General features: G+C 39.3%; 1 protein-coding gene across 2 annotated transcripts in view; it reads left to right on the top strand.

Moving 5' to 3' along the window:
- Positions 1 to 21,524, top strand: part of NOTCH2 (notch receptor 2) — a 163,215-nt gene that overhangs the window by 4,084 nt on the left and 137,607 nt on the right. Inside the window, exon 1 of one of the 2 annotated variants that reach the window (XM_027058257.2) lies at positions 837 to 9,412. The exons of the other annotated variant lie outside the window; for it this stretch is intronic. Within the exon in view, the coding sequence (XP_026914058.1) occupies positions 9,352 to 9,412 (61 nt within the window). The 5' untranslated portion in view covers positions 837 to 9,351. Of the gene's footprint in view, positions 1 to 836; positions 9,413 to 21,524 lie in introns of those variants that run through there. 2 annotated transcript variants of the gene reach the window in all.

The raw sequence follows: 21,524 nt of genomic DNA, 5'->3' as shown, positions 1-21,524 counted from the left end.
TAGTCTTATAATCTTGTGGGAGGGATTTTGGTCCTCCATTTGCCCAGGTATATTGTCCATAGTCACCGAGCCATTACAGAGTTGAGAGTAGAATTTCTCTCTTCGGGTCCTCAGTCTGGTGCCTCCTCCACTCTCCGCACCATTTTTGTCTTTTGTACAAATGAGCTTATATACACGAAAACACTTAGAACATTCTCAAGTGCTTCTGGTTAATGTGTACATCTTGAGGAAGAGAATTGTGTTTTTTCATTTATGCATTTTTTCTAAACTTGGCATCTAACTTTCTGTACTTGGCATTTAATAGACACTCAATAAATATTTGTTCAATTGGACAAGTACTTTTAGTCATTTTCTTATTCTGGACTACTATGGTACTCCAAGACAGTTTTTTTTTTTAATAGTATTTGCAAGGGTCATTGCTTACCTTACATTTGGGGCAACACCAAATTTTCCCCTTTCCTAGATGTTTTATTTAAACTTGCTATTTTGAATTTGTGTGTGTGTGTGTGTGTGTGCGCACGTGTGTGGTTTCTTCTCTCTTTATTTGTCTGATCACTTCTGCAAATCATTAAAAAAAATTTTTTTTAATGTTTATTTTTGAGAGAGAGAGAGAGAGAGAGAGACATACAGTGTGAGCAGGGGAGGGGCAGAGAGAGAGGGAGACACAGAATCTGAAACAGGTTCCAGGCTCTGAGCTGTCAGCACAGAACCTGATGTGGGGCTCGAACCCACGAACTGTGAGATCATGACCTGGGCCAAGTCAGACTCATAACCAACTGAGCCACCCAGGCGCCCCTCATTTTTTTTTTTTTTTGATGTTTATTTATTTTTGCGAGAGAGAGTGCGAGCAGGGGAGGGGCAGATAGAGAGGGAGACACAGAATCCAAAGCAGGCTCCAGGCTCTGAGCTGTCAGCCCTGAGCCCAATGCAGGGCTCAAACTCACAAACTGTGAGATCGTGACCTAAGCTGAAGTTCGGTACTTAACCGACTGAGCCACCCAGGTGCCCCTGATCACTTCTGCAAATCATAAAGGTCACTTTGACTTTGGAATTTAACCTCAAAGGCACTGACATCCACCCCCTGCCTCTTACTTGAGCTTCTTCTACTGTTTCCTGTATTACTATATTACTAAACTAGCAATTCTATTATTTTGTTCAGAGTTGCCATATTTTATTGTAATTTTGGTCATTTGGGGGATTATTGGAATAGTGTTTTTAAAATTAGAGTTAACTAAGTTTATGTTTTGATGGTTTTTTTGAGATTTTTCATTATGAGCTGGATATTGCAAACTTCTATTGCAAACTTTATATTTAGTAAAGTTTTTTTTTTTTTTACCCCATCAAGAGCGTTCCCTAAAAACCACTACAACCAACAAAAATTCTAAAGATGAGAAATGACAAATAAAACCTTGAGAGAACTGTATAGTGTGTGAGCTACCTCTGCAACATACTTGCTCCTTGAGGGCAGGCACTATGTCACACACATCCCTCCATAAAACTTGTCTGGCATATGTCCGATGTGCAGAGTCAGCCAAGCAGCAGGTCAGCTTTGTCACAGCACCTGTAATTCCTGCTCTGTCCTCCCAACCTTTGGGGTATTTTGGAGGAGAGGCCAAAGGTGAGTCAGGGGTGTGTGTTACGCTCTTTTCTCCTTTGAAGAGAAAAGATCAGTTGAAAGCTGACCCCACCTACAGACTTTTATACTGTCTCTTTTTATTAGTTAATGGGTAGCTGAAATTTTCCTCTTTGTTGACTTATATGTTGGCAGAAACTTTAAAATTTACCTAGTCCTTCTATCCTTTCCATGCTGGATGTGCTCCTCTTACAACATCCTGGTCAATAGGTAGCTTACCTTTTTTGTGCTTGGACAACTCTTATGGTAGCTCCCTGCCTCTGCAGGCAGCTTAGTTCATCTCTGGACAACTCTGAGTTTTAGAAAGATCTTCTTATATACAGTTGTAGTCTGTCTCCTTGAGAATTGTGCCCATTGGCATCTTCTCAGGCATTTGCCTTATAAAGTTTTAAGCCCTGTGTAAGTGACAGGGATCCAAAAGGGGTACCTGTTACTGAACGGATGCCTACTCTGCCATTAAAGGAGTTAGACCTAGTGAGGAGCATGGAGATGATTCCATCTGGGGTGTTTTCCTGGATATTCTGATTCAGTGGGTCTGAAATAGTATCTGGGAATTTGTATATTGAAGAAATAGCCACTTATTTTTTTTTTTTATTTTAAAAATGGTTATTTAGTTTTGAGAGTGGAGAGAGAGAGAGAGCAGGAGAGGGGCAGAGCCCAGTTAATTTTTATATTAGGGAAGTTTGGAATCATTGCAGAGTGAATCTGGGGAAAGTAAGGGTGTTTTGGGTTAGCATTTGTTTGTTTGTTGTTCTTTGATAGTACTAGAGATAGGTTGCTTTGCCTGGGTCTTGTGGTCATTTTTTCCCCTTGAGAAGAGTTTGATTCTTGCTCACTAGGGAAGCTGCTCTGTATCCCTATAAGACTAATAAAGTGATTTGTTTTATCTTAAAAAAATAATCTACAAACTATTCAGAATATCAGGGCTGGTGTATGTGTGCTGTGTGTGACTTTGGTGGAAGCCTCCTTATCCCTTCATCAGAATGTTACAAAGATGCCAGGATACATAGGTGTTCCACCGTCTTTTTGGTGTCCGCTAAGGAATTCTGTTCTAGTCCTTGTGAATGACACTGCCTTTTAGCATGTCTGCTTTGTTAACCCATGAACATATTACTTGTGTCAGGGATTCCCCTCAGATGTGTTAGTGCAAAAAGATACATGAAAGTCAGTCATTTCAGGCAGTCCTGCCTTTGGGCTGTCTGGGCTCTGCAGCAAGTGGAATATGGAAGGGAGAATAAAGGAGGAATCAAGGGTCTTTTTTTAAATAAAAATTTTTAGGTTTATTTATTTATTTTTTTGAGAGAGAAAGTGTGAGCTTAAGTGGGGGAAGGGTAGAGAGGGGAGAGGAAGGATCCCAAGCAGTGGGATGTGGGGCTCGAACTCATGAACTGTGAGATTGTGACCTGAACTGAAATCAAGAGTTGGACACTTAACCGACTGAGTCACCGAGGTGCCCCAGGAATCAAGGGTCTCTTGAGCAGAACAGAGCATTCTGCAAGAAGGGGCCCGGGAGTGTTCCTCTGACAAGGACTTGATGTTGCTGTCCCTTATAGAAACTAGATAGTGGCTTCAGATCTGAAAGGATAGGCTCCTGGCCTCTGGATGGGACAAACCTGTAGTGTTATTTGTAGGGGTAGGAGGTTTGCTATAGATCTGTTCTTTCTGTCGTCTCCTTTTTGAGGCAGATACCAGCTGTGTGGCAGAAAATACACTCTGATCTTACAGAAAAGAGCAAAACCAAGAAGGGGAGGGGGGGATGATAAAAGCCATAGCTTGGAGTGATAATTACTGTACTAATTTATTTATATGTGTAAGTATATAAGTTTCTACATAAAACTCTGGTAGGATCCCTAGTTATTGGCTCTAAGGTTTATTATCTTTGTAGCTCTGCTGTCTTAGTGGTGTGTTAGAGAGGATTGTGGTGTCTTGTCATCCTTAATTTGTGTATTTCATCATGTGGCAGACAGTACAGGGTATTCTGCTCTTGTAGATGTGTGGGAATCATTGACCAAGTCAAAGATAGGGCCCTGCCCCCAAGGAGCTGACATCATCATGGAGATAAGACAGATGAGCACACAATTAGGAATATGAAATACAAGTCATTTAGTCACTTATCTACAGTCTCTGAAAGCAGTTTCCTGCAGTCAGAGTGACTAAGAGCTATAGGGTCTGGGGGAGTAAACTTCAGGTCTACTAGGGAATAGTGACCCCCAGCTCACTCCGACTGGGCTTGTCTGCTATTCTCCCCTTTCTCTTTTGTAATTTAGAAGTATCTAAACTTAACTTGGGGGAAAAGATAAAGACCCCTTTGTCTGGTATGGGTCTAAATGTAAGTTTGGCACATGTTATGGTATCTGTTGTGTCTATCACTGGGTTTGTGGCAAGAGAGAGAGGGCTGTTTTCTTAGTCCTTGATGAGAAGCCCGATCTAGGACAAGTTAAGGTGGAAATATCTTCTTTGGAAGACCTAGTTCTCAGTGGCAGTAGCTGAAGGAACTTCTTGTCACAGCCAGGCAATGACTGAGGTACGGTATGGACACACCCAGAGCTGCTGCCTCAGGTGGCATTGATTAATCATACTAACATCTCCCTCACCCTCTGTGCTTGTCTTGGCAAAACCCCGTTCTACCAGCTCCTCAAAGTTTGTGTTTTATTAGATACGATTGAACAAAGTCTTGGGGGTCATTTTACTGTCCCTTGCCACCCGTGAACTGCAGGCTAGTTACCTTGGTCCAGCTCTGGTGTCCTTGGTCTTTGATCATTCAGTGAGGGGCCTGGGTCTTTCTTCCCATTGGACTGAAGCACCTTCCCAGAGACCTGCCTGAGGCAGTTTCTGGTCTTCAAGTCACTTCCTTTCAGAATATTGGCAGCTGGGTAGTGACTCTGGTTCTTTGAATACATCAGCCAGACATCATGCCAAGATGGACTCATTGCTTCACAAAGACACGTTGGGTCTATGGGTGTTGCAGAACCTGTTTCTGGGTTAAGAGTAGCTCCCCCACCCTTCTATATATTTAATCATATGAAGAAAGCTTGTGTGTATTTTGTGAGGTAAGGAAAACATGACGATAATATTTTGATTGGAGTCAGATATTGCCTCTTTAATAATATGTTGTCTTTTAACAAATAGCATCACTTTAAACTACAATTTTGCTTGCTGAATGAAGTATTGCACAAGAAGCTGTGGTTACATTCTAAAGTATAGTAGCTTGTTCAGAAGCAGGTGCATTTAAAATGGTTGTTGTTTGCTTCTTTTTCATCTCTTTTTATTCTCATCTGTCTTTTGTGAGGAGATTCTGGGAAGCTTTTTTAAGCCTTGAAGATTAAATAGTCTATTTTAACTAGACCCTAAGAAGGGGAGGTTGCTATGCTGACATATTTATCCAACATTCAAATAAGAATAATCAAATAGTGTTTACTCACTAATGTCTTTTGTTAAGTTTCTGAATATAAATAGTCAGAAAACTAGATAGTGCTAATGTGTTAATTTCTCTAAATTGAAATGTGGTAAGCTGCAAAGAAACTGCCATTTAATTCTCTGCTTTCACATGCCTTGGTCCATCCAGAAAAGTGTCGAGACTCGTTGAAGTTTGAGGATGTGTATATTTTGATTATTATTTTTAATGTCTTTCTTTGCTCTGAACATGCCTTTATTTATTTGCTAGATCTTTTTTAATTGGAAATGTTAAGGACATTTACTTTATTGCAACATTTAAAACACTTTCTAATCTTTATGAGGATTATTAGAGGAAAAACATATCTTGTGAATCATGCAAGTCCTTGGTAGTATGTTACTATTTAAAGTAAGTGACAATATTTCATGACTCCTGTGACATATACTTCCTAAGAGATTTAAAGAAAATGGTTGTAACTAAAAACAAGCATTGTAATATTTTAAGGTAGGTTTACAAAGTAACAGTTATTCTTCGTGTTTACACATAATTAACTAGTATTTATACTTTGTTGATTTTCTCTGGCACCTTTACAAGGTTTTTTTAATTAAAAAAATTAAAAAAAATTTTTTTTAAATCTTTATTTATTTTTGAGAAAGAGACGAGGGTGAGCAGGGGAGAAGCAGATAGAGAGGGATACACAGAATCCAAAGCAGGCTCCAGGCCCTGAGCTGTCAGCACAGAGCCCAACGTGGGGCTTGAACCCACAAACCGCAAGATCATGACCTGAGCCGAAGTTGGACCCTCAACTGACTGAGCCACCCAGGTGCCCCCTAATTAAAATTTTTAAAAATTGTTTACTTATTTTTGAGAGAGAGAGAGCCCGAGTGTGAGTGGGGGAGGGGCAGAGAGCGAGGGAGATACAGAATCCGAAGCAGGCTCCAGGTTCTGAGCTGTCAGCACGGAGCCCCACGCGGGGCTGGAATTCATGAATTGGATCGTGACCTGAGCCAAAGTCGGACGCTTAACTGACCGAGCCACCCAGGTGCCCCTACAGGATTTTTTTTGGAGGGGGAGGTTATTTAAAAAGTAATTACATTTAAAAGTAGTTAAGGACATTGAAAAATCTAGAAAACTATGAGAAAAATATTCATAATCATACTATTAATATTTTAGTGTACTCTTGGTTTCTTTTTTCTACCCTTAGTTTTATTTATTTATTTATTTATTTATTTATTTATTTATTTATTTATTTATAAAAAATGTTTATTTTTGACAGGGGTGGGGGGAAACAGGATCCGAAGCAGGCTCCATCTGACAGCAAAGAGCCTGATGCGGGGCTCAAACTCATGAACTGTGAGATCATGTCTTGAGCCAAAGTCAGACACTTAACTGACTGAGCCACCCAGACACCCCACTACCTTTAGTTTTAAAAAGTTATTGATTAATGATGTATATGCACAGTTTTCTGTACTGCCTTTCTTTGGTAGTTATAAATGTTTTTCATATTTTCAAGCATTTTCCATAAATTGATGTTTTTTGGTTAAATAATATTCTTGTTAATGGGGTTACTAGTTTTGACCATTTTTTGATTGGATATTTAGTTGGTTCCACTTTTTTTTCTATATAAATGATGCTGATCACCTTCATACATAAAAAAAAATTCCTCATTAGGATTTTTCCCCATTAAACTAGATTTGCAGAAGAAAAATTACTGCGTCAAAGAGGGTAATTTTTTAAAATTGGGAAACAATTTAAAAATAAAAAGGAAAGCATAAGAGAAAATTAAAATCTCCAATAAGTCTATCCCTTCCAACCAAAACCCACAGTTAATATTTTGATAGATTCTAGACAGTTTTTTTCTGTCTGTTATTGCAGTTGGCATTTTAGCATATGTATAGTTTTATCATTTGCTTCTGCACTACTTAAGATATTGTGAACATTTTCCTATATGTAAATGTTCTTTAAGAATATTAAAGGGTGTATACTGTTCTGTCTTAAGGATCTGTTATATATAATTTAAACTGAAACCAATTCTCAGTTGCCAACTTTCATAATTGTGAATAATGCTATAATGAACATTCGTACATTTAAATCTTGGTAGGAATATTTATTTTGTTAACATAAGCTCTCAGAAGTCAGTATTTTGTATCAGAGTATGGACTTACCTGTGACTTTGATACACACTGCCAAATTCCTTTCCATATAGTTTGACCAAGTTGTATTTCCATTGGCAGAATATGAAACTGTGTTCCCACCTGTGTTCAACCCTAGTTTTTATTTTTAAAACTCTTAACCAATTTGATAAGTGGTAAAGGCTACCTCATCTTAACTTGCCTCCCTGATTATACAGTGATACTGAGTGGTTTTTCAAATGGTTGGTGGCCACTTCTTATTTACTTATTTTGATAAATTGTGTCTTTTACCCCTCAAGGTATTCATTTTTTGGTTACTGATTTGAAAAAGCTGTTTATATTAAGTGTATTAGTTCTTTGTCTTAAATGTGTTGCAACATGCATGGACAGGTTAAATTGCATAATATCAAATTGCTACCAATATTGATTTCAAAAATTGTTTATCTGATAGGTTTTCAATCCTTTGATTTGCAATGAGCTTCATCAATTTTCTTTTTAACTGGTAATTTTAATTTTAATTTTAATCTTGTAATTTTCTTGTTAACTGGTATTTTCTATAGCTACTTTAAAATTCTAATCTGACTGTATCATAAAACAAAAAGCTGTCAGTTGTATGTGCTCAGGAAATGCACATATAACATTTTATAAAAATATACTGGAGGGAAACTGTATATTCTGGAACTAAATATGTGATTTTGGTGGGTTGAGGGTAAGCTGCTTATGTCCTGTTTTCCTGGACATCCAAGATTCTTTGAAGTATGTAACATCCCTGAAAGGCAGGACTAATGCACTACTAAATCTGACATTTTGACCTAATTGATAATTGTACTGTGGTTTAGCCAGTCAGTTTGGTCAGACAACAGGATGACTAAGATTCCCTCCCCTCTCTCCTCACCAAATTGATTAGTTGTGGGACAGAACTGACTCAATCAACCTGTTGTTTTGGCACCCTGTGGACACCACCTGTTTCTTCCATTTCTCCCTCCAGCCTCCCACTGCCCTAGTGCAGTGCTGTGTGCACAGTGGGTAGGAGATCAATGTTGTTGCTGAAGAATGTTGCAATAAAGAAGAGTAGACTGCTTTTTTTTTCAAGCTTGTATGTTCTTAAGGTACCCTGCTGCTTTTGACATTAAGAGCTCCAGCTGAACTGTTGTATGTGGAAGCCCTGCAGGTCTTAAGTGTTTGATTCAGAGTAATTTCAGGCAATATGAATGCTTTCTTAAGTATCATTGGAATTTACTGGGCTGGTTGTTTGCCAGCTATTACCATATTTAGCAGGAAGAGACCTGGGGAACAAGGACATTTCTGACCAACCAAAGAAGGAAACCTTTCTGAAGAGGATTGTGACTATTTTTTAGGTGTGGTTAAGAGAATGCCAGTTAGAGAGATTCCGGTTTGTGTCCAGTTGTCTTTGTTTCTATGCCCCATCCACAAAATTAATTTATGGGTGGGAAAAGAGATTTGATAGTGAAGCTCTTTCTCACCCTGAAGTCTAATACTGTTTCTGGGAGGAAATTAGAGAATTCTTACACCTAGACTGTGCATTGAGAGGCTTAATTAACAGGTGAAGCTGCTGATTAAAAACAGGTTGAGGGGTATTTATTTTCATCTTTCTTTTTGAAGGCTTACTTATTTTCTGCTTTGTCATGGTCTGAATTTATTTTGGCCTAGTCCTTTTCTCCATCCTACTTTTGGAACTGCCAGCCTTCCCTCTATGGCTTAAAATTTCTCTGCCTGTTTTTCCATTTTAAAGATGAAGATACTATTTGGAAGGATCATTCAATATAACTGACATACAACTTATTTTCATAAAGTAAAACAACCCCAACGTTTACATAGCAATGTAGAGTTTACAGAGCCTTCTTATAATTGCCTCGTTTATTCTTCATAAAACCTTAGTGGAAACTGAGCCTCAGAGGGGTTATTTGGCTTGTATACCATTGTTTAACCCTAGATAATAAGTGACAGGGCTGGGGATATAAACTTGTGGTTTGACTTTTTAAACTTCAGCTTTTTAAAAAAAAAAAAAAACATTTTGTTGAATTCTTACTATGTGTCTCATTCTGCTAGGGCTTTACGTATATTTCCTCACTTAATTTACATGGCTATCCTTTAGGGTAGACAGTATTTAACTGTTTTACAGACAAGGAAATTGGAACTGAGATTCACAGCTTTGGATGATGGGGTGAATAATGTGGTTAATGAAGAATGGAGACAGAATTCAAGCATCTGCAGTCAACGATGGAGCTTTATGTACGTTCATAAAATTACGCCTACAACAACCCTACAAGATGGGGAATAGGTTAAGTGGGGAAACTGAGGGATATAGTAAAGGTGCATTTTTTTTTTTAGAATTTTGTTTTATTTACATGCCATATACATTTTCTTTCTTAAAAAAATTTTTTTTATATTCATTTATTTTTGAGAGAGAGCACAAGCCAGGGAGGGGTAGAGAGAAAGAGAGACAGAATCCCAAGCAGGCTCCGCACTGTCAGTGCAGAGCCCGATTATAGGTCTTGAACTCATAAACTGTGAGATCATGACCTGAGTTGAGATCAAGAGTCAGGTGCTTTACTGACTGTGCCACTCAGGTGCCCCTAAAGATGCATATTTTTATGATATGTATAACTAAAAATTCATAAGACTGGCAATTCTTTGTTTTTTTTTTAAATTTTTTTATGTTTGTTTATTTTTGATAGAGAGAGAGTGAATGAGAGAGTGCAAGTGGGGGGGGGGGGCAGAGAGAGAGGGAGACACTGAATCCAAAGCAGGCACCAGGCTCTAAGCTGTCAGCACAGAGCCCGACACAGGGCTCGAACTCACAGATTGCGAGATCATGACCTGAGCCAAAATCAGACGCTTAACCAACTGAGCCACCCAGGCACCCCTGGCAGTTTTTTGAATTGTAGAGGTCAGCTATTAGGAATTTTTTTTATCTTCTAATAAACAAGAAATGGATGGACATTAATTGACCAATGGCCCTTGACTTCCTTTAGTTCATTTCTGTCACCAGGAGAAACAAAATGAATTTGGGCTGAGAGGAGGGGAGTTGCCATTAAGGATGAGTCTTTAAGCCAAAATGGGCCACAGCTATGAGATCTTCAGAGGGCTGCCCTTAGCAATGACCTGACTCCTGAGGGCTCTGCTTGGGGACATTCCTGCCTGTGTTTATGGAGACTTCTCTTTGAGAGGGAGTTATTGGCTTATGGGGAGAGAAGATGGGGATACTTTTTAGTCTGGCTCTGAACATACTAGCTCTGTGTCTTTGGGCAAGTTTCTTAAGCACTCTGTGCCTCATATTCGTTAGTAATAAAAGGATTATAACAGCATGTAATTGTTAGGGTTATTATGAGAATTAAATAAGTGTATAATGTGATAATAATTCATAGTGCAGTGCCTGGCACATACTAAGAGTGAGGTAAATAGCATTATTTTATGTTGCAGTATGGACTTTTTGTTGCTTTCACTTTAATCAAAAGTGGATGAGTGATTCGGACCTTTGGTGAGAAACAGGGACTTCATCTTTGCAGCAAGTACATTGTTCACTGCTTTTCAGTGACTGTATACATATTTAGGGGTCTTGTCTTTGAGTTTGTTCCCTTAATGGTGTGTACTTCCAATTTGGAGGAATTTTGTCTATTACACAAATTGCACTAATAGGTATTAACTCATTTCCCTATTATTTATTAACCAGACATTTGTGGTTGGATGTTATGCATACTACAAAAACTCTGATTTTTTGAAGTGTATCTTTAAGGATAATATCAGATCCATTTCAGTTGTTCCCCAATTTCATATGATATGACAAACATCATCATGTGCCATTCGGCGTCACCATGTGGAATACTAGTCTAAAGCCAAAATATTCAATGTTTTAATTAGCCTTATAGCACTTAATGGACTATCTCTGTTAGACATTTTGAAATAATAAAAATATCCTATGGTCTGTTAATACGTCTTTAGGGGCTCCTGGAGATTTGGGAATTTAAGGTGGGTGATTACCCAGTTAGTCCATCCTTGTTTTACAGATGAGGAAACTAAAGCCCAAAGAAGTGACTGGTGGGGACCCAGCACTAGGTGAAGGTTGGGCCAGAACCCAAGCGCTTGTTTTCTGGCCGCGTGATCTTTCCTCAAGTGATCTATCAGTACATCAACTGGCTTTTTCTTTTCTTTTTTTTTTTTTTTTTTGAGATCTGAAGAAGGAAACAGAGAAGGAGTGGAAAAGTGGGGGAGAAATGTAGCCATATTGGAAATGTCAGTGACAGTAGAGGAAATATTTGCCTGTGAGCCCCCTGCCTGTCCCTTTGGACTTCTCTGTAGTGGTTAAGACAAGCCAGTGAGGCAGTAGCATTAGTGATTCAGAATTGGATAAGCCAGGACTGGTGGAGTTACTTTCTCAGAAAACCGTTTTGTATTTTAACATTTGTTTCCCATGACAGTTTGCTTATTCTCAAGTTTTGGCAGCCTTGAGCAAATGGTTGTCAGGTTTTTGTTTTGTTTTAAGACAAAACTCTACTTCTTATTTTGCTGATTTAGTAAACTGTCTTCTACCTACCACTCCCTTCTGCTCCCTCTATAATTATTTCTAAGACTCTGTTTTTCAGTTGTGGGAATACTATGAAAGGTTTTCTTTTATAGTCTGAGATATTTATAATTATGTGTAAGCACACTGTTTACAGAAAATGTAAGTGGTGCATATGGTAACTCAGATACTCTTAAAACACTTAAAGTATTTTCCAATATTTAAATCTTTCCAAAAAAGCAGCTGAAACCACTTATAGTAAAAGAGAGGAGGTATACACTACGGATAGCAGCATTTGAATGTAATTAATACAGATAAAAGTGAATGTCACTTTGGAGGAACTGGGGATATTTCATGAAAGCTGACCAAGGCATGCCTCCTTAGTAATAGAGTGAACCAAACTGACAAAAATCTCTGTCCTTATGGAGCTTATATGCAGCAACAATAGCCATCATATACTGAGGGTTTATTATGCGACAGATGCTTGACAGTACTTAGTAAAAGTACTTTACCTGTTTCCTTTGGTCCTTACAGTAGGTGTTTTGATTCCTGTTTACTGAAAGGTTAAGGGATGGTCATCTAGGTCAATCAGCTAATCATCGGTATATGCCAACAATTGGTACTCCTCTTGTCCAGCTCCAGAGCTCACACAGTTAACCCATTGTAAGTAATGCCATTTATTTGGTGGAATCCGGTAGTCCCACAGGCAGTGTAACTTTGGATTTAATGATATTTTGTGTACTAAAATGACTTAAGTTTTACCATTCTTAACATCTTACCTCTGAGTGAACATTTGCATTATATAGGAATTATACTTCAAAATTGCAGTTTGAGGATTTGCAGTCCTTTCTAAATCTTTTTTTTTTTTTTAAGTGGGAAGAATGGATTTATGTTTGTTGTAATCCAAGGGAAGTTTTTAGCATTTCTTTGCCTTTTATATTTTGATCCTAAAAGAAATTCTTTAGTAGATTAGATCAAGAATGAATGGGTAGCTTTTTTTTTTCTTAATAAAGAACATTTTGGAAGATTGAAAATGGCCATCCAGAATTATATTTGTGGCAGCCTTTTTAGTTACACATAGCTTTTTCTTGACTGTGCACATGCACATGTATTCTTACTTAATTTTGAAAGAGATGTAAGAAACCATGTAAAATGATTGGAATGCCTCAGCACATGAACAATGGACATAGCCAACTACTGAAAGTACCCAGTACTAGCCTATCTTGGCCTGGGAAGTTTGAAATTAACTGTGTGCAGCATTTCTACACATGTCATTATAGAAAAAGCACACAGTTTTTCTTCTTTTTTGTGAACTTTTTCCTTATTATTGTCTCCTTTGTTACTGAAAATCAATAGTCATCTGTACCACTAGATAAGAGAATGTGTTTGACATCAACAGATAATCCCAGATAATCCTGTTTTAAAATACAGCCCTTCACATGCATGCTCACACATGTGGGTCCTCTCAAACATACTGGGCTTTCTCCTTAAGGTTTAGTTGTGTTAGCTGCCACTTGAATGGTGAAGGAGAGAATAGAATGCTCGGGGATATTAAGGGTAATGAAAGAGATAAATGACAGTATAGGTTGATTGTTTATTTTTAATTATCTCTTGGAATGACTTTAGATACCCTTTCCCACTACATTGTGATTTTTTGCTTTAGCACAGCTGTTGAGTTTTGGGAACCAGCTAAACCTGGCTCTGATTCTTAGTTAAGAATATTGGGTAAGCCACTTCTCTAAGTCTCAGTTCCCTTATTTATGTAGTGGGAATAATAGTAATACCTAACTTGCAGGATTATTTGCAGATATTAAAAACATTATATTTAATCGCATGGTCCTGGGCACAAAGTAGGCACTCAAGTGTGGGGGGCTCATAGTTTAAACTTCATTAGCCACATGGTAATTCCCTGCTTTGGAAGATAGGATCTGGACATACTTGTCTGGCCCTTCTTGTTTCAGTTTCTTTCAAGGATTCCCTTTAGACTCTGTTCCATTGCCAAGGCAAGATTATGGATCATTTAAAGAACAGACTAAAAGCACTACCGTCCAGTAATTTCCAATTTGTAAATTAACTGCGTGAATTAAAAGCCTTTCTAACCTTTTGTCTGCGCAAGTTTGCAGTGTCTTGCACCCGTCATCTCAGAAGCAATTGATTCATAGAAAAAAAATTATTTAGTATTTCAAATTAAAGCTGGAGAACTCTTTCAATAAGGAGGATCTACTTGGTACTTATTCCCATCATTCACCCCTGAGTCTTAATGGAAATCAGGTTTGAAATGTTAGAAGCAGTTGGTTTTCAGCATTGGGAAAGCTTATCTAATCAGGCATGTGAAGTGGCCTATGTTGGATTTCTGTGCCAGAGAAGGCTGGGGGAGGCCGAGGAGATTATCGTTCTTGCTTGTAATTCCTGAGCATTGTTGAGGCACTGGGAGAGCAGTGGGGAAATTTTAAAAAATGTCAAAGTTGGTTATACCAGTCCAGCACACATCCCACCCCATTTGGACTGGTCTCGTAACATACGTGTATGTGAGCTCATTTGAATCATGTAATACTTTGTCATTTCTGGGCTAGATGGTGAGGATTTCCTGTTTCACAGGATTTTGGATTGGGAATTTTACATTAAATAGTGCTTTCTGGTTTATAGTCACTTTTTTATTAAAATTATTTTAAAATTATTTTTTAATGTTTATTTTTGAGAGGGAGAGAGAATGCAAGCAGGGGAGGGGCAGAGAGAGAGAGGGAGACACAGAATCTGAAGCAGGCTCCAGGCTCCGAGCTGTCAGCACAGAGCCCGATGCGGAGCTGGAACCCACCAACCGTGAGATCGTGACCTGAGCCAAAGTTGGGCGCTTAACTGACCGAGCCACCCAGGCACACCTATAGTCACTTTTATAAACATGATCTCACTTGAGCCATAAATGAAGTCTTCTAAGGAAGGAGGGCTGGTGGTATTATTTTAGTTTTACAGATGAGAATAGTAAGTCTCAGATAGCTCAGAGGAATTCCTCTAGATCACATGGTGAGTGTAGATCACATGGCAAAGCCAGGATTAGAACTCAGGTTCTGATTTCTAGGGCAGTTCTTGTTTCATTACACCACAGTGCTTCCTGCATAATGTAGCTAAATCTGAATTCTGTTCACCAAGATAGGAAAGGATTCTCTTCCTTTCTGTATGATGAGCTGTGTCAGAGCATGACAGCAACGAAGCAGGAGCTGAGAATTCTTTCCCCAGATGGATCAGTTAGGTTTTATTAAAGCTATTCTGTGCCTGTAGTCACCAGTTGTTGCTGTTACCTATACAGGATGTTGATCCAAAGTGAAATAGGCAGGAGAGTGTGGCTGACTCAGCTGAGCCCATCACAACTGCCATATGTTCTGCCAGTGGGTCCATAATGTCATGTTAATTTACATGCATTTCATGTGCTCTGATGTCTGTTTCTCAGTGTTTTTCCTCAGCTGTTTTTAATGTCTCAAGCCTTAGCTCTTCCTGAGTGGCCCGAAGTGACTTTCCTGTTCCTTAAAGTTTCCTTAAATTGTCTCAAGAGCACAAAGCCTGGCCTTCTCAATGTAATTTTATTTCATAGCTCTGGGCAGTTCTCTCCTTAACTTGAGCAGAATGTGAATCGTGAATACAGATAGGTGTGTCAGTATTGCAGCGTCACTTATGTAAGTGCCTTTTAGCATTTCTTCTTTCTTTTTAATCAAAATGAGGAAATAGAGAATGTTTTGTTATGGTAGTTTTACACGTACACCCATGAGGAAATGCGTAGTTGGCTTCTGTGGGAAGTGTAACTGATATATTTCAGGGAACAAAATGCATGATGGCTAAAATTTTTAAGTCTGTCAAATGTTCACAGGGAAGGAAAGAAAAATGATCAAACTCTCATATGGCACTTCAGTTTAGCTTATTAATCTAAGGTTAATAATTTATATGAGTCTCTGCCTTGTTTACATCTCTTAGTATATGAAAGTATACTTGCCTTTCCACAGAATGCGTTTCACAAGTTGTGCTTTTTATTGAGGGGAGCCATCTCACCAAATATTCCTTCAGGTGTACAGTGTAGGAAAGCTTTCCACCAAATTGGCCAACTGGTTGAAGGTTTGACACCTCTGTATCAAGAAAATGTCAAGTGGACCATTTTGGCCCAGGAGTCCAGCTTTGGCCATGCCCTGTGGCCAGCTGGGAGCTTCCTTGGTGAAGGCCACTGTCATCTAGCCACATCATCGCCGTGTACCTTTCTCATGAGGAAGAATTTGGCAGCTGTATATCCTGAGACCTAGGATTCCCCATTCTCCCATCACCTGAGGAGAGCTTTGATAGCACTGATAGCAGTCTTGCTTCTGAGGTACATAGCTTATCCAAAATGCATATAATTTGTTCATAGAAAATTGGGGATTGATTACAGTTTTTCTTCATGACAGTTTGAAATTAATGGACTTGTAATGTTCACTGCAGTAAAGGAACATTCATGGTTTTCGTAAAGTGTTAAATTTCAAATTTGATAGCTTGGAATTTGAATTAAACAAACATCCCTACTGTGTGTGTGTGTGCGCGTGTGCGTGTGTGTGCGCGCATGCATGTGTGTGTGCGCCTTTCAGGAGGGAGAATAGACCTTGGAACTGTTCATAAATTTTTTTTTTTTACAATAGGGCCTATTCCCAGTTGGCAAGGAATAGCTATCTAAATGTTGCTCAGGTCTAGTGAAAAGATTTAGGGAAGTTGTAACTAGTTTAATAACCATCTGTGGAGTGACATAGATCGACACACCCAATTACACAAGACCTGAGTCTGAGAACTGTTGATGTGCAATCATCCCATCAGCATCTGCTCGTCATTATCAACAACAATCATGGCTCAACTATTTCTTTGGGGCCACATGAAAAGACAGTGTACCCATAGCAAAGGATAAGTCAAACCTGACAGAAACATAGCCCTCCCTAGCTCTTTGTTCCCAAACTTCTCTTTAAATATATCCTTTTGTGAGCTTTTAGAATATCTTACGTTATTTGTTGTTTGTCATTCATTTTCTGTCTTAAATGGCATGTCTTTCTAGCTCTAATTTTTGCCGAAACCATTAAAGGCCAATGTATGATGGTTCATTTTTCTAACCCATTTCTTTGCATTTGAAAGCCTTCATGTCTCTGGCTTCATGCTACTGTATGTATACAGAAGTGTTCAGTATCTTTTCTAGTTTACATTTTTTGTTACAACTGCTGTCAAACCACTTATGAGCACTTTCTAATATAAATCATTTTGGTGACTGAGTGGGAGGGAAGGAATCGGTTCACAGGAATAAATTTGCATGTTGAGAAGATACTATCTAGTAGTTTGCAAAGCACTTTCAAGGGCATCATATCTTTTATAAGACCATGTGTTCATTTCTGGAGGCTGCGACAGAGACTCTCTCTGAGACCTAATCAGTAGCCGCGCTGTCAAGTACCAGGGCTGGCTGGAGCACCAAGGCCAGGTCTTCTTTCTGTCCCGTGTGTATAACTGCATCATTATTTTATTGGCAGAAATATGGAATCTTCCTGATTTTAAAAGGTGCTTCCTTGCCTTTGGAAGGTATGTTAGCAGTCCTTTCCGAATGGAAAAAAAATTGTTATGTTTCCCTGCCTTTTGATAAAAATCATTGGTTATCCATAATTCTAATTGTTTCTAACTAGAGTCTGATGGCACTGCAGAGCTTCTGACTAAGGTGGCTTTTGGAAAATTAAGGTTTTATAGAAATTAGTGAGCTTTTCTATGACTTTCTGAAGGAACAGACTCAATCTAGTGATACAGTTGTGTTCTTGGATCTATTAACATCACAGACTTTAATTTTGGATATTAATATTTGATTATCTTTCTGAAGCATGTGTTTGTGTACAAGATGGATGCTTCACTCGTTCTCATTGATTTTGGCAAGTGGTCAAATGCGAGGTAGGTATTGGTAGGGCAGTGCCGTACAGTTTCAGTGCCAGGGTTGCTGTGTGCGGACTGGCTGTGAGGCCTAGCTTACTTCTTGAGAACAAATGTAGATTTTCAGAAAGCGTCCCGAGCCTGTGGCACACAGTGTTGGTATGGGACAGTGTGAGCCCAGGGAATGTACTTAGCTAAGAGGCCATTTAAAAAATAGGTTTTGTGGGGCGCCTGGGTGGCTCAGTCAGTTGTGTCCAACTCTTGACTTTGGCTCAGGTCACAGTCTCACGGGTGAGATTGAGCCCCATATCGGGCTCCGTGCTGGGGGTGGAGCCTGCTTGGGGTGTTCTCTCTCTCTCTGTCTCTTTTTCTCCCCCCTCTCCCATCCCATGCTCATGCTCTCTGTCTCTCAAAAAAAAAAAAAAAAAAGTAGGTTTTGTATTCCTTCTAAGAGTTAGGCCTTGTGCTGAATGTTAGAGTAGTTGTTCCAAAGGGTTTTTGTTTTTGTTTTTGTTTTGTTTTGTCCACTTTAGGCTCTAGTGGTGAGCTAAGGAGAAGCAAAAGAGGAGAAGCCATTCTTGGGAACTTCTTGGAGGTTGTAGCTGGCTCTGAAGAGTCTTGGTTGAACTAGATGAGTAACTAGTTCCTATGACTAATGAACTTTGCAGGAGTCCCTTTGGTTGTACGTACAGCCCCCTGGGATTGCTGTAAGGTTCCAAGCCATCACAGTTTGGAATCGTGGTTTTCAAACTTGAGTATGCATCAAGTTTGGAGGGCTTATTAGAATACAGATTGCTGGGCCCAGGGCCCATCCCTTGAGTTTCTGATTCTGTAGGCCTGGATTGGGACCTGATAATTCACATTTCTGACAAGTTCCCAGATGCTCCTGCTGTTTTGGAAATTACACTTTGAGAACGACTGGCTTAAAGCAACATTAGGTGTTTTGAGTTTGGGGGCAGAGGGAACTATGCAGGCTGGCTGGGATCTTTTCACTGCTCTTCCAGTGCACAGAGGTGAGCTTCCAGATGTATTAATTAATTCATCCAACAAGTATGTGAGTGTCCACTATGTGCCAGCCACTGTTATAGTTGTTAGGGGATACTGTGAAGAAAGCACACAAAAATCCCTTTGTGGAATTTCAATGAGCACAGGCTGGGATTAACTTGATATCAGTTCTGCTGTTTCTTGATGCTTGCAGGTGAACCTGCCCCTTCTCCTAGCTCCCTTCCACTTATCTTACTTTCTTTTGGAATCTTTGAATTTCATAATAATAGCACTGATATTATTAATCATCCCGACAACTTAAAAAAATTTTTTTAATGTTTATTTTTGAGAGAGAGACAGAACGACAGAGCGTGAGCTGTGAACAGAGAGAGAGGGAGACACAGAATCCAAAGCAGGCTCCAGGCTCTGAGCTGTCAGCACAGAGCCGGATGTGGGGCTCAAACTCACAAACTGTGAGATCATGACCTGAGCCGAAGTTGGACGCTTAACCGACTGAGCCACCCAGGTGCCCCTCATCACAACTTTTTATTGAGTACTTGTTCTATATCAGAAATAATGTAGCTAAGTGCTTTACATTTATTATCCCATGTTATAACAACCCTGGTGTTTTCATCTTGATCTAAAAGATGAATTTTGAAGAGGTTGGTGACTTACCCAAGATGATACAGCAAGGTGGAGCTAGGTCTGTCTTATTGCAAGTCTGTACTTTACTTCAGTGCTCTAGTCCGAGGTTTTTAAACTGCACATTATGACCACTAGTGGGGCATGATTTGGTAGGTCTCAAACAGCACTTTTTGGGGAAAATTGGAACTGAATAGAAAATGTCACATAGGGTAGGCATTGTTTCTTGAAATTTTTTTTCCTGTGTATGTGTATGTGTGAATATTGAGTTCTGACTTAAAATATATTTCTTACTGTAGATAACAGTAAAAAAAAAAGTTTGCAAACTACTGCTTCATTGGCTATGGGACCATAGATCATCTAATCATCATTTTTGAAAAAGAGATTAGAAAATTTAAGCCTTAGAAAAGTAAGTGATTTTTCAAGGGCACAGAATAGTCAGTGGAGTTCAAAGACCAGATATCTGAGTTTTTAGCCCCTGGTCCACTGCTTCCTTTCTCACATCATGCTGCTTCCTTAAAAGTGCACTCTATTGCCTGGGAATTGAGTCTTATCTTTTCACGTGATGGAAATATGCCATGGAACCTTTAGAGATGTTGACAAAACCTGAAAAGGGAAGTTGAATGTCCTTCTGTTCTGGGTAGGTGGAAATTGTGCCACGAAACCCCCAAAGCCTGCAGATGAAGATGTAGCATTTGTCCTGTTAGTTTCTGGTATACTTGACGGGATGAGGATAATAATATGAACTAACAGTCCAAGCTCCACACATGTTGCTTATATTCACTTGTGTGATTACTAATTATTTTGACAGGGTAGCCATGGCTGGGCCATGAACTCGGTGGTTTGGAGTGAGAGGGGGCATCCTACCAGCATGAGTTAACACTTCTCTATGCTGTCCCCAGTTCCTCATTTTGTTCCTGCCAAGTTCAGAGCTATTTTCCTCATAGCCTAGCTTGTCTAGGCATGGTTTCAGATCACTCTCTTTCTTTTCTTTTCTTTTTTCTTTCCTTTCCTTTCCTTTCCTTTCCTTTCTTTTCCTTTTTTTTTCCTTTTCTTCCTTTCTTCTCTAGACCATATACCTTCATTATGTGGGTAATTTAGGTTCCTAATGCTTTCCCCCCTAAAATCAGTACATTGCTGATTTGCATGAGGGCAGGGCTGTGGATTCTCGGCATGATCAGGTGGTGATCTATGGTAGGGCCTCCTATAGAATGCTGCCCCAACACTTTATACCAAGGGACTTACAGTCTGTCCAGGAGTAATGGGAGACACTTGAAAATAACTTGAGAATGCTTACAGACCCTTCCAGCAAGTGCCTTTTAGCATCCTACTAATGGTTGATGGAAGCCGAGGAAATGCAAAGTCAAGGCCTCATTGGGGAGGGAGGCAGGGATGGAGATTGATGGGGAGGAGAGGCTAATACATAAGGATAGGATGAAAACCCTAACTTGTGAATCATAAAATTTGAGTGAAAAGGAGCCTAAAAAGGCCTGGAGGTGTGAGGTGGTTGGCCTTCAGTCATATGGCTGGATGATAGAGAGCAGACAGAGTACCTAGGTCATCAGTCTGTGGCCCCTTTCATTCTAAGATGTGTTCACCAGAGTTGTCTTCCAAAGCATCTCATTACAGAAAAGAATGACTGTCACTTACTCTAGAGTGAATGAAATAGAGGCACCAAGAACATGTACCAGGTTTATCTGCATTTCCCCTCAAATGCTATGTACCCGCTGGGCTATGTGTGTCCTAGTTTGTGAAATGTGGGGGTAAAACAAGAACCTCCAAACTTTCAATAAAATTTATGGCCCGAGAAAAACTTTTTTTTTTAGCATGGACCCGCTCCTCCAAGTAGGTAAATAAATATTCTCAAATTATATGTATGTACAGCTATTAAACCATACATGCATATGTTAACTCCTAGTAAAGCTTAATTATATGGGTTTTAGACTGTACATGTGTAGATTAAAGTGCTTATGATGCCCCAAGGGATGGCCTTACACCCCTCCACTTCTGGGATACACACATCTCAGTTTGCAGACTACTGGTCCAGAATGAAAATTGAAGAGTTTAATGTCAAAGCTATTGGTTCTTTCATTAAGCATATTATTTTTCACTCCCAATATTTCTTATTTTTAAAGTTTATTTATTTATTTTGGGAGAGAGAGAGTGTGTTGGAGGGGAAGAGAGAGAGAGAGAGAGAGAGAGAGAGAGAGAGAGAATATGAATGAATCCCAAGCAGGGGGATCAGTCCCCACACGGGACTCAGTCTCATGGAGCATGAGATCATGACCTGAGCCAAAATCAAGAGTTGGATGC

The sequence above is a fragment of the Acinonyx jubatus genome, chromosome C1, assembly GCF_027475565.1.
Source record: "Acinonyx jubatus isolate Ajub_Pintada_27869175 chromosome C1, VMU_Ajub_asm_v1.0, whole genome shotgun sequence".
In the NCBI taxonomy this organism is placed as follows: domain Eukaryota; kingdom Metazoa; phylum Chordata; class Mammalia; order Carnivora; family Felidae; genus Acinonyx; species Acinonyx jubatus.
Note: the sequence above shows the minus strand (reverse complement) of the source record. Positions and strands in the feature narration are given on the sequence as shown.